The sequence below is a fragment of the Xyrauchen texanus genome, chromosome 38 (genome assembly GCF_025860055.1).
Source record: "Xyrauchen texanus isolate HMW12.3.18 chromosome 38, RBS_HiC_50CHRs, whole genome shotgun sequence".
Classification (NCBI taxonomy): Eukaryota; Metazoa; Chordata; class Actinopteri; order Cypriniformes; family Catostomidae; genus Xyrauchen; species Xyrauchen texanus.
Genome location: NC_068313.1, coordinates 16,662,795 through 16,676,759, shown reverse-complemented (window position 1 = coordinate 16,676,759; position 13,965 = coordinate 16,662,795). Strand labels below are relative to the sequence as shown.

General features: G+C 37.6%; 1 protein-coding gene across 1 annotated transcript in view; it reads left to right on the top strand.

Annotated features, from left to right (window-relative positions):
• LOC127631738 (pleckstrin homology-like domain family B member 1) overlaps window positions 1-13,965 on the top strand; it is a 92,028-nt gene that overhangs the window by 63,427 nt on the left and 14,636 nt on the right. Inside the window, exons 10-17 of the mRNA XM_052110025.1 lie at window positions 2,483-2,611; window positions 5,467-5,622; window positions 5,738-5,848; window positions 9,207-9,296; window positions 10,360-10,485; window positions 11,603-11,761; window positions 12,749-12,892; window positions 13,780-13,896. Of these exons, the coding sequence (XP_051965985.1) occupies window positions 2,483-2,611; window positions 5,467-5,622; window positions 5,738-5,848; window positions 9,207-9,296; window positions 10,360-10,485; window positions 11,603-11,761; window positions 12,749-12,892; window positions 13,780-13,896 (1,032 nt within the window). The remainder of the gene's footprint in view (window positions 1-2,482; window positions 2,612-5,466; window positions 5,623-5,737; window positions 5,849-9,206; window positions 9,297-10,359; window positions 10,486-11,602; window positions 11,762-12,748; window positions 12,893-13,779; window positions 13,897-13,965) is intronic.

Here is a 13,965-nt window from a genome sequence, read left to right as displayed (position 1 = left end):
CCATTCCCAGGTAAAAAAAGAAAGAAAGAAAGAAATTAAAAAAGAGCAACAAATGCTCATCCAAACTAGCCAAATCGCTTCCCATCACATCAGGTCATTCTACAATAGAGGATCTGAAGATGATCGTCCAATATAAATGCAATTCACTGGTTTAGATTTGGTAAGAAATCCAGAACAAAAGGTTTTGTCTGTAATCAAGCATTCATTCACAAGGTGTTTTCTTTTTCCTCTGCTTTTGGGGTGGTTCTCGTCAGGTCCTCTAGAAAGCTTGGCAACACTAACAAGCCTTCATTAACCTCTAATCTCCTCACTGCTTCTCTTTGCACTCACAATCTCTCTGTTTCTCCTGCTCTCCCCTTCGGGTTCAAAACTGTTTAGCTTAGTGCAAACTCAGGCTTGGGGATTAGTGTACTGGCTTTGAGGGACAATGGCTCCAGTGGTGCGAGACTCTTTTAGAAAACCTTTTCCTGTATGCTGAATTCCAGCCCTGACACATCCATTAGGTTCTGGGTTTCTCTGGGTGTTTTAGTCTTTTCGTACTATGTTGCTTAGGCTATTGAAGAGACACTTCAAGGAATAGTTCACCCAAAAATAAAAATTATTTCATTATTTACTTACCCTCATTCTGTTCTAAACCCATATTCATAGAGCACAGAAGGGACATTTTGAAGAACATACTGGTCGCACTTTTCTATGCTATTATAACGAAGGGGGAATTAAGCTTTTAAGCCTCAAAAAAGGATGTAAAAGCACCATAAAAGTGTTATAGAAATGGTGAATACAACTCATGTGCTATATCATAAGTTTTCAGAATTCATATGGTAGCTTTGTGTGAGGAACAGTCTCAAATTCAAGTAATTCTTTACTGGTAATCGACTTCTGTGAGCTGTTATCTCACAAACTGCCTCAACTGGATTATTGAGTCAGTGAGTTGAACCAATCAGCCTTATTTGTGAACAAATCATTCCAATTTTATGACCCTAATCAACCAAATTAATTTAAAAGATCCTAATGAAAAGAATTATTTGTTCACAAATTTAAATCGCTACTTCTTTCATGAACTCTGACGAACGCACCAAGGAGACTGGGGATGTCAAGATTTGGACTTATTTCAGTCTGTTTCTCACACAAAGTCATCATATTGCACATAAGTCTTATGGACTACTTTTTTTTTACCTTATTGCGTTGGTATGCTTTTGAAAGCTTGAAAGCTCCAGTCCCCATTCATTGGAATTGCATAGAATAGAGCAACCAGTACATAATTATAAAATGTCTCCTTTTGTGTTTGATGGAAGAAAGTTGGGAGCAACATTGGGGTAAGTAAATGATGACGGAATGCTCATTTTTGGGTAAACTATTCATATAAGATTCAAAAAAAAAATATTAAAAGTATGAAGACAAAGGTTTATTTTTTATCGCTAAAGGGTAAAGAGATTCCTTTTTGTAGATACCAGGTTCCAAGTAGTATTTGGATGTAACAGGATTGTCTGTCTGGATTTGATCTTTATTGATCAATTTGTATCCGTTCAACCCAGTTGCCCCTCGGGGCTGGTTACCAACACGCTCATGTTACAAGTCACCGACTGCCAGTAATTTAAACTAGATCGATCTTGGCCACAAACACTCTTTGCAAAAAATGTCAGCCCAAGTGAATTCTCCAATACATTTTTTATTTGACCTTTTTCTTTTTCTTTTTTAACAGAATCTAGTTCTCTTCAGTGTGCTTCCATATATTGTAGCTTTTTGTTGCTGTTGTTGTTATAAAGCTAATTTCATAGAGGTGCTATGAAAGTGCTCATAGTTGACTAGACGAGAACACAGTGCATGAATGAAGTGTACTTTTGTGTTTTATGCATACATAGTCTTAAAATAATCTGAAGACTAACTTTACATTTTTGATGCATTAAATATAATGCCAATGCAGCTCTTTCTTTTACATTTACATTTATGCATTTGGCAGACACTTTTATCCAAAGCGACTTACAGAGCCCTTATTACAGAGACAATCTCCCTGGAGCAACCTGGAGTTAAGTGCCTTGCTCAAGGACACAATGGTGGTGGCTGTGAGGCTCGAACCAGCATCCTTCTGATTACCAGATTACCAGTTATGTGCCACAACACCACCACCACTTTTCATGATAAAAGAAGGAAAAATGACCAACTTTAAACCTGGCTGCTATGCCAAAACATACAAATTCCTCCCAACCAATGTGGCAGAATCTTATCTAAAGCCAGCACATACCAGCAGTAAATTAATACAAATCAAGTCTTCAACCAAGAAATGCCTGAGAACAGAAGTCTGTTTGGCCCTGTTGAAGGCCTTCAAGTCCAGTGCCATATAATTTAGAGTGTTTTATAAAGACTAGTCTTCATCGTTTCAGGCTCCAACCACTCTTTTATGACCTCTAACTTTGGATGCTTCTGCATGGCATGGTTTTGAGCTGTTTTTTTTTTCTACCCGGATGGTTTGTTTTCTTTCTAGGAGAGGGCTAATGTTGACTCCGAGCGGGAAGCCCTGGAGAGGCTTCAGGATGGGTACAATGAGTTGACGAGCCAGCTCCATAACTGCCCTGAGTCTCTGAGGGAGCAGTTACAGGAACAACTCAAGAGGGTCAGTCATCATCAGAAACACAGCACTGGCCTTATATGTGCCTGATTTAGGGACACGTTCCCAACTCAGCTCTTCTGGGTTCCCTATGCACTAAACCCACAAGTCACCATGGTGATCCCAGTAGAAATGTACAGACAATCAGAAAAAGAACGGATATATACACCTCACAAGTGTGCAATTATTTCTGCTGGGAACTCTGTGTTTCTTGTTCTCCAACACTTGTCTGTCTTAGTTTAAAGCACAGCGGAATATTGCATAGTCTGTTTTGAGGGTAAAGCGGCAGTGCCTCTATGCTTTGAGCACACAAATATGATGTCATGCGGAGAGCTTCTGGTGTAAGTAAACAATGAATCACAAATAAAAATATATAAAATATATATATATATATATATATTGTCTACTCACTTTCATGCAACAATAAATCTCGCAGCTTTGAAATATGTATCCTTTGAATTGATTCAAGAGGTCAGCGTGTGACGTTTCGGTCTATTGGTCACGCTTCCTCTTTTACAAATTCTTGGTTCAGAGTTCAACAATCTTGAATTTTGATATGCAGCGCTGTTCGTCATTTTTTCCACTTGACCTCCCGTTTCCTCTCTGCTGCATTCAGATACATTCGAATTGGAGAGAATAATGTGCGAAGTGTAGTGTGACCACCCCTTAAGGTGTTGGTTTATGCTGAAATGTTTTCTTATACATTGCTGAAATCTCTGGTGTGCTGCTAAATGGTGCCAAGATGACAGTTACATTTAACATTTTACTAATCTATTAATGCAGACACTAACTTAGTACTAGTCTATCTTGTATTGCTGCTAAATTCATCACTTCTCTCTCAATTACTCACAGGTGTCTCTTTCCCAAAATATGTATTTCTATTTGGAACATATCACCTTTTGAACATGCAGTATGTGAAGGGTTCCCACACACATGGGGAATTTTAATGTTGTTAAATGTCTATAGTGAATATACTATCTTCAAGTTATGCTCAACACTAAAGTATTTAATCAACTAGGAACTACTTTTTCTGAGTGCAGTCTCTATAAAATTATTTTAAATATTGTATCCAGCAATCATGAACCCTGGATGTGGTCCTTAAATTTCTGCATAGATACGGGAATGTTACGAGGCAGTGGTCTTTGAACAGTATTTTGATGACTTGCTCTCTTTCCAAACCGAAATATCCAGAGGGCCACACAGAGAGGGGAGTGATGATGTGTGCTCTGAGCCTTCAAGCTCCTCTGTGTCACAAATGCTTTAATGAACTGACTGCTAGGGTTAGCTAGTGTCCTTGAGATCTTTATAGAAAGGATGTATGTATGACCTGAAAGGGGAGAAAGTAATTCCTCAGTCTTTATCAGTCCTTTCCACTTTTACAATTCCAACTGACTGTTTTAATCATATTTGTATGCATCGCACTGGTGGCTGTTGGATATAAGAGAAAATTCTTAAGAGTGTGCAATTTCCGGGGGCCTGGGATGTTCAGCTAGTAAAGACGCTGACTACCACCCATGGAGTTGTGAGTTTGAATCCAAGGCATGCTGAGTGACTCCAGCCAGGTCTCCTAAGCAAACAAATTGGCCCGGTTGCTAGAGAGGGTAGAGTCCCATGGGGTAACCTCCTCATGGTCACTATAATGTGGTTCGCTGTCGGTGGGGCACGTGGTGAGTTCTGTATGGATGCTGCAGAGAATAATGTGAAGCCACAGGTAACGCGCTCAACAAGCCACATGATAAGATGCGTTGATTGATTGTCTCAGACGCGGAGGCAACTGAGATTTATCCTCTGCCATCTGGATTGAGGCGAATCACTATGCCACCACAAGGACTTAGAGCACATTGGGAATTGGGTATTTCAAATTGGGGAGAAAATCCCCCCCCCCAAAAAAAAGAGTCTACAATTTCCATGCATAGTGTAGAATTTTGGGTTCCTTTTTGTGCTCCTCTTTGCCCTCTTAAACATGATTATTCTGTCACAATTTATTTATCCTCATGTCATCCAAATCTTTATGTAAATCTGAAAAGGAGAAGTTTAGCAGTATGTCCAAGCTCCTCTCTTCCATATACATAGAGGATGTCAAGCTCTAAAAACATAAAACATGCACCATAAATGTATCGTAAAAATAGTCTATATGACTTGTGAGCTACATATTCAGTGTCCTCTGGAGCCATGTGATGACGTGTGATGAACAGACTGAAATTGTAGTCATTAGTCACTGGAAATCTTGCTTAACAACCATGGTCACCATTCACTTTCATTGCATTGAAAAGCGCAGATTGGACATTCTGCTATAAATAACAGAAAACAATATGGAAAGACACATGAGTCAATAATGACTAGATTTAAAGGGACAGTTCACTCTAAAATTTTCATTCTCTCATTTACTCACCCTCATGCCATCCCAGATGTGTATGACGTTCTTTCTTTAGCAGAACACAAACAAAGAATATCTCTGCTCTGTAGGTCCATACAATGCAAGTGACAGGGTGCCAACATGTTGAAGCTCCAAAATCCACATATAGGGAGCATAAATGGAGAGAAGAAGAGCAGTCTAGAAGAGGAACGAGAGACCATCAGCCAGCAGCTGCTACAGGATAGAGTACAGTACCACAATTCACTTGCATTGCGAGGATCTACAGAGCTGAAATATTTTTCAAAAAATATAAATGTGAGTTCTGCAGAAGAAAGAAAGTCATACACGTCTAGGTAGCAAGGGGGGTGAGTAAATCATGAAAGAATTTTCATTTTTGGGTGAACTGTCCCTTTAAGCTGTCTCAGCTTGGCTGCTGCAGAGCATGCTCAGTGCTGCTGTTTAAGCAGCTTTGGCTGCTTGTTGACCCCAGACTTTGTGTGTATAGGAAGCAGAGACTCTTGAGGCTGCGACTAAGCAGTTTGAGGACTTGGAGTTCCAGCAGTTAGAGAAGGAGAGCAGTCTAGAAGAGGAACGAGAGACCATCAGCCAGCAGCTGCTACAGGATAGAGTACAGTACCACAGCAGTGTGGCCAAAAGAAAGGTACATGAACAAAATGCACTGCTGAAAGTGATGTAACAAAGCATGAAACCAGCAAGAACTTTGTTAAAGTTTTATAGTTGTAATGTGCTGATCCAATGTCTGAACTGTTTTCTAGGAAAAGGTTTTAGCCCTGGAAAGCCAGGCCAGTCAGTTTGGCATGCAAGCCTCTCAGGAGTGTGAGAGGCTTGCCAAAGACAGAAGCATCACCTTCCAGCTGCTACATAAGGTACAACCCAAGAACTTCCTCTATTAACTCATATTACTCCTTTTTACAAGCTCCTCAGGGTAAAGGCCTAATTTATACTTCTTCATCGAACCTATGGTGATGTAAGAATGTCATTACATAAACATTGAGCCCACAAATTAAAATCACGTTATGTCCTAGTGAGATTATTTAACCGCAAAAGCTGTGATTTAATGAGATAAATATATAGTTTGCATGTAATTCAAATGTGAATTACATGAAATATGAAAAAGGTGCATTAGGGGCAGATTGCTTCCATCTGCTGGAAAAAAAATATTTTTAAATTAAAATGGCCTGAAATTCTGCAATTATAACCAGTAGATTGCTGCAGAGGTCCACTCATTTGCCTGGTTGTAGCAAGCTGATTTTTTGTAGAAATTTACAAATTGTCAACAAAAACAACAGCAATAAACATTTTGCTCCCACCCCCTAAGCTTAATGTAAACTTTCTCACAGTGGAAAAAATAAACTCTCTAAAACTCAGCCTTTGATCTGTGTGCGTGTATGTTTGTGCACGTGTGTCTGTGTGCGTGTATGTGTGTGCATGTTTGTCTGTGTATGTGTGTGCATGTGTGTCTGTGCGTGCGCATGTGTGTGTTTGTGTGAGTGTATGTGTGTGCATGTGTGTCTGTGTGCGTGTATGTGTGTGCATGTTTGTCTGTGTGTGTGTGTATGTGTGTGCATGTGTGTCTGTGTGCGTGTATGTGTGTGCATGTTTGTCTGTGTGTGTGTATGTGTGTGCATGTATGTCTCTGTGCGTGTATGTGTGTGCATGTATGTCTCTGTGCGTGTATGTGTGTGCATGTTTGTCTGTGTGTGTGCATGTTTGTCTGTGTGTGTGTATGTGTATGCATATGTGCATGTGTGTGCATGTGTGTCTGTGTGCATGTATGTGTGTGCATATGTGCATGTGTGTCTGTGTGTGTGTTTGTATGTGAATGTGTGTTTGTGTGCGTGTATGTGTGTGCATGTTTGTCTGTGTGCGTGTATGTGTGTGCACATGTGTCTGTGCATGTATGTGTGTGCATGTGTGTCTGTGTGTGTGTGTATGTATGTGAATGTGTGTCTGTGTGTATGTGTGTGTGTGTCTGTGTGCGTGTATGTGTGTGCATGTTTGTCTGTGTGTGTGTATGTATGTGTATGTGTGTGTGTGTGTGTGTGTGTGCATGTGTGTCTGTGTGCGTGTATGTGTGTGCATGTTTGTCTGTGTGTGTGTGTGTGTGTCTGTGTGTGTGTATGTGTGTGCATGTTTGTCTGTGTGTGTGTATGTGTGTGCAAGTGTGTATGTGTGTGTGTGCATGTGTGTCTGTGTGTGTTTATGTGTGTGCATGTGTGTCTGTGTGCGTGTGTGTGCATCCTTTTCATTCCTCTGTGTGACTGTGTGTGTGCGAGCATGTGCGTTATGCATTGTGGATATCTTATAGTATCACCCCTTAATTTATGTGTGTGTGTTCTCCATTTTGACTGATTTATTGATTTTAATTGACAAATAATAATAATTAATTTGTGTGTTTAAAAGTTTAAAAATTAAAGGTGTGTTTTTTTGTCACACCACTCAAATTCAGTCCAATGTTTTGCATGTGTTTGTGTATAGATAGCAAAAGTAGGAAAAGTCACCAAATCTCATGCCACTGAGATGAAGGACACCATGTTTCAATAGGGGTCATTTTTGATGGCAAGTCTACATAAGGGTTAATTAAATAGCAGCATTTTTGTGGTTTAAAAATCATTTTGAGTCACGTAGCGACTGGCTTTTCCAGAGTGGGAAGCGTCCTTCATAATGTCAGAGCTCAAAACAACACAGAAACACTTCAAAATAAAATATATAAAATAAAATAAAAGCTCCGTCAAATTTAAAGGAAATGTATAGGAATAATATGACAGCAATATATCACTACTGTAAAGTTATGTAATATTCACTGTAATACTACTACTACTACTACTACTAATTGTAATAAATCAGTAGTAATTGTATTATGCTTAAGCAGTATCTAACATTTGTGATAAAGTTATTTTTCATTTGATTCAAGTTTTACTGAATTTGTGTATTTAAATACCATTTAAATACAAAAGTAAACATTTGATATGGAGTTTAGAAAAAGATTTATAGGCCTCGCAATTGGCGAGTACCAAAAATGAAGAATCGGTGCTCGTATTCATTCTAAAAATAAATGGTATTGTGACATCCCTAATATATATAATTAATATTATATAATATGTTGCCTGCCTGCCATGGAGAGAGAAAATAATTCAGGAAAATACTGAACTATATGATTGCTCTTAAGGGAATATTCTGGGTTTCATAAAAGTTAACTCAATCGACAGCATTTGTGGCATAATGTTGATTACCACAAAAATTTATGTTGACTTGCCCCTCTTTTCTTTAAAAAAAAAAAAGCATAAATCGACACAAACATTAAGGTAAACAATGCAATCTGATAAAATCGCTTATAAACCTTTTTTTGTAAAGTTATAGCCCATTTTACAACTTGCCATATCAATGTAGTCAACAAACCCTAAACCCCAAAAAATGACTTTGCAGCTCAAATAAAACATGAGTTTTCACAGAAGAATTAATTTAAGTGATTTTTATAAATGATAAGCTTCACATGTCTGCCTTAAAACCCTCCAAAAATTGGCCATATTCATTTTCATTGTAAGTGCCTGTTCTTCGATTTTTAAAGAAAATAACTTTTTAAAGAAAAGGAAATATATGCATTTAGGCAATTACTGACAAACTATATAAAAAAAACTCTAAAGTGTTTAGTTTTCATAAAATATAAAATATGATTATAGACTTAAAACCATACTGTCAAACATATGCTCAAAACATTATACAGATCATAAGGTTTTGAGGATAATACAATAAGCATATTGTTTCACTCACTGACCAAATATATAGAGAGGAAAAATCATGAAAGCAATTTATGAGTTATAAGTTGTAAACTGTTTTTTTTTTCTCACATTTTCGCTTGTAACTTCATGAAACATAAAAATAACATAATGCTTCTGATTAAAATGAGCCCAAATACAATGTGATATGATGCATAGATCTGAAAATAAGATTAGAGAAAATGCGACACTACCTCAGAAATCTTTTTTTTTCTTTCTGGTTGAGAGTCTGTGGTTACAAGGAAGAACAATCACAGCTATGAGTTACATTTGTTAGTTACAATCACATGTACAGTAGTTACATTTTTGGTGTATGTCAGGGAACAATATTGCTATGTTGTAACCACCAGCTATGCAGAGCCTACGGCATGCGCTCGATGCAGAAATATAAACTGGCCCATCTCACTAGCTATGTCATTACCTAACAAAATTTGAATCTCTGTTTCAGGAAAAGGAGAGGTTAGCCAATCTGGAGAGGAGATACCAGAGCTTAACGGGTGGAAAGACTTTTCCAAAGAGCTCCAGCACTATAAAGGAGGTAAGCCAAATTTTAATCACATCCTAAATTGAACATATTCAAAAACAAAATTGGGGGTTTGTTGAGGAATTAATGAATACCTGTTCCTCTGCTTAGAGTAATAATTAATGTTGTGTTTGCTAACAAATCTTAATGTTTTGCTTCAATTTGTCCTTGAGGTATTTCCACTTAATCATTAAAATGAACTTGTATACCCAAAAATTATTTATATACCTGGACCTGCAATATGTTTGTTTGTATTCCCTAAGACATTTTGTCTCTTGCTTTGTTGAATCCATCTCCAAATGGAGTAGGTTTTTCTTGAACTATGAAAGTTAACCCTAAGGGCTATCTTCTAGCCAGATGTTCTTGGCTGCATATGCTTATCGTGTGCCATCCCATAATAACTGGGTTAGTACAACATGAAAGGAAATCTTTAAGTCTCAGGATATTGTTTGACTTATAAACCTCCACCCAGGATGTGCTTCACATCAGTGAGACTAACTTATTAGATGATGACCACACCCAGCCCTCCCCTTATCATGCTTCCTCATTCTATTCACATCTCATCTTGCCTCATGACGTAACTGAACTAACTGTTGATGCATGCTGCCTGCAGCTTCTAAAACTGGCAATAATGCCTCAAACTTGCTCTGAAGCCTGAAAACATCAGATTTATGTCACATTATTGAGAGAACTTGAGTTTTTGAAGTCCGAAATTTTCACACTTCCTGTATTGTAAAGCTTTTTTCCAATTGGACAGGGGACTCTCCCTTAATAAGTTGCTTTGGATAAAACTGGCTGCCAAATAATTACTTGTTTAGTTGTCTGTTGTGACCAGTGCATTTAGAAATGAGTTGTAACTGTGTGTTTAACTGCGAGTTCTAATTCTTTCAAATGAAGAGTTAGATGGAGGCAGCTGTTGTTGTTAGCTGAGTTGGGCAAACCATCCCTGTAGGTGTGTGCCAGTGCAGATGAGAGAATGAGAATGAGATGAGAATCAGAATGAGAGAACTGCTTCTATCATTTGCACGTGAGTTAACTGACAGCTGAACTTTTGTGCTGCATGAATGGGTTAACTCAGGAGTACTTGCAGCTGTTGGATGTTTATAAGATGTATGGGAGTGATTGCCATGACATCCAGCTCACCAACGCTTCCTCACACGCCCTCTCGCTTGCCCTTGACCCGGCTGTAACTGCCCCTCGTGAGGTATTATAGCTGATCTCTTTTCTCTCTTCTTCTGTTTCTCTCTTCTAAAGTTTTTTCATTTTCTCATTCCTTTGGTGCTGCTTTCTTTTGTGCTGTATATATACTGTAGTTGTAGAACTTTCTAGTCATTCCAAATCAATCTAAAATGCTTTATGGCATGATGTTAATTAATAGAGAAATTAGTAATTAGCAGCAATTGAATAACTTTGTTGGATGATATGTTGTAGTTACTACATATATATATATATATATATATATATATATATATATATATATATATATATATATATATATATATATATATTTTTTTTTTTTCTTTTTTCTTTTCTTTAGACAATATTAGTTAGTTTTTTTGCCCAATATAAAAATACTAGAAAAATATATAATTTTTATATTATATTTATATATAAATATTTGTATAGTATTTTTTCAGTAGTTATTGTTCCAGAGCAGCTTTACAGGAAATAGTGCAATTCAACCTCTGAGCAAGCTATGATCAACAGTGGAGATGAAAAAATCCCAAGAATGATAATAATACAATATTTATGTATATGGTCACACCTATTTATAAATATAATATATATATTGCAGGGAAGGAGAAATGAACACTTTTAAGCATTTTTGTTGTTGCAGTTTTCTTTTTTTTACTGTTTTACTTTTTGTAAAATCTTTTTGTGAAAATTTTCTCAAGATTTTCTGCAGACCCCCTATCACCCCTTGAGCCCCGAGCCCAGATTGAATACCCCTGAGCTAGATAACATTATCTTGGTGACATATAAATTTATATCAGCAGAATTCACAAAACAGTGATGTTCAAAACATCACAGAAAAAGGAAGAAAAACATGTAGATTGTTTCATGTGTGAATGTTGGAACGGCGAGTGACAGTTCCGTCAATTGGTCCAAATCTCTCTCATACTGGTCATCCTTATTGTTGAGCCCTGTACTAAATTTGAAACCTCTTTGTAATGAAAACTTAAAGATACCCTTTTTTATTTTTATTTTTATTTTTTTTTACAGACGCTCAACTCTCCATAACAGTTTGTCTTCTCTTCCTACTCTTCTATATTCTGTTTTTTCCTTCCTGTTTGTGTCTGCATGTCACTCTGGCTGTAAAGGAGTATGTGACTGTGGGTCAGTTAAACCAGATCTATGGGATGCCAAAGGTGGAGTCTTCCCCTACCTCTCCTGCCCAATTATTGCAATCTTCTCTCGCAGACTCCGCCTTCTCCTGCCTCCATTCCCCTCATGGCTCCTCCCTCTCTCTCTCCTTTGAGGTGTGTCTTCTCTTCTCTAAGTTGTTCTCCACATGTTCTTCATAAAGATGGCACAATGTATGTCATTCAGTCTAACTGAAAAACGTTGCACTTTGTTGTGTGGGGTCTAGCTTTCCATTCAGTGTGAACTTATTGTGTGCACATGTTGTGTCATTCAAAAAACAGTAAATGGAAAATTGAATTTGATGGAAATGACGAAATGAGGGATAGAAGTTCAGACAAATCACTATTTCATATTGTGCATCTTTGTCGATCATTGCCAAACATTAAAGATTTCCACACTCTTCAACTGGATGATAAAACTCCAGAACATATGGGTTATGGAAATTAAATGTGACCAAGACACTTAAACATATAGTTGACCCAAAATTTTGTATTCTCATTGACTTTCTCATCATTCTCATAATTTACTCTCTCTTATGTTGTTTCTAAAGTCAATTGGAATGGAATGCTCTTCAAATACAAGGACTGTGAATTCCAAAAATGCTGAAATAAGCACCATAAAAATAGCCCAAATGTATTCCCTCAACACAAAACCAGTTCCGCTTATTCAAACATGCCACATTGTGAACGGACTTGAGACAAGTGACAACCAATGGCAACCAGTTTGTCGTCAGTTCATGTCAAACTTGCAATGCGTCTTCACATATCATATTAAAATATATGCAAATGAGATTTAAGAGCTATGGTGAAGGGGAAGATTTATATATATATATATATATATATATAAATATATAAAACATATATATGTAGAGGACAAGCTTGTGTAGGTTCAGGGGGGTTGGATGTCAGGGATCTGTCTTCCAATAAAGAGATGTAAAGTTCACACTTTTGTTGATCCAAAAAGCTGTCATTTTGTCATTAAACAAATCTATCTATTGCTCCTTAACTCTCTTATCTTTCTCTCCCCTACATCTCTCCTCCTCTCTGGCATTCCATCTCTTTCTTCTCTCTCCTGCTCATGCTCTCTGTGCTGCTTGTGTGAAGCATCAGTCAGAGTGGGGCAGGCCTCAGACAGCTGCTCTAGATTTAGAGCGCTGGTACCAGGAGGTCATGGCAACTGGAGATGCAAACCAGCTCTGCCCTCCTCCCCTTCCGGCTAAAGCTTTCTCAGCACGTAAGCCTGTGCAGGTAACAGCCAGAGACCCGGCTTTCTCTCTCACCTTCTTCTGCTCCTCCACACTTTCACATGTTCATCTTCATAGGCCTCTTTTATCTCGATGGGTCTAAATAAGGTTGTTTTTGTGGGCGTTTTGATTCCAGTGCCATATTATTGTGCTTGTTTTGACTGGTCTCACGGTTTCCCGCCATCTTTAGAAGGAATGGTCTGTCTCTGGAGAAACAGCTGTAAAGGGCCTTTTGTTGAATTAAATACTGGCCATGCGTGTACTGTAAGGGAGAAATGTTACGTGTTAATGAACAGGCAGGGTGTTAAACTGTTAACATTGAAGACAAAGGGTGCTTTTTAGAAAAAAAACAATACATTGGAGCATTTTTACAAATAAAGCAATTGGTGCTAAATCTTTAATCATTAAATAATGCAAGCACTTTTAAAATGTTAAAGGAATAGTTTAATAGATATCTGTAGATCTCTAGATTCTGTAGATATTTTATAGAATTTCTGAGTTGCTCTTTTCCATTGAAATGGGAAAAGAAATATAATTGAAAATATTTTTTGACCAGGGTCACAGTAAAGTAGTCCATATGACTTATTCTGGATATTCCATGTCTTCAGAAGACATACGATAACTTTATGTGAGGAACAGACCAAAATTTTCAGGCCAAAAGTAATTATTTATGATAAAAATGTTGTCTGAATTTTAATTTTTGTGTAAAACATATTCTTTAACTCTTACAGTTAGCCTTTTTTTATCGATGAAAGCCATAAAACTCAAGTTCACGTTTGTTACATGAAACAGCAACACTAAATATAAACTCATTCCAGGTTATTTATAGAGCAGCTTCTTTTAATTGAAAGTTTGGTGTGTTAATATTCATACAGTATGTCTGACCTCCAGGTTTACCGCTCCCGTCTAGACAGTGATACAAGCCAATCATCAATGAGACCTAAAGTCAGTGCTGGTCTGTCCCCGACATACACTACGGCAACACTCGGACGCAAGACTCCTGCCAGGGTAAATAGTGCATTCACTCCACAGTTATCAGGATTTCCTGCACCATTTAATGCAGTAATTTAGTCCCCT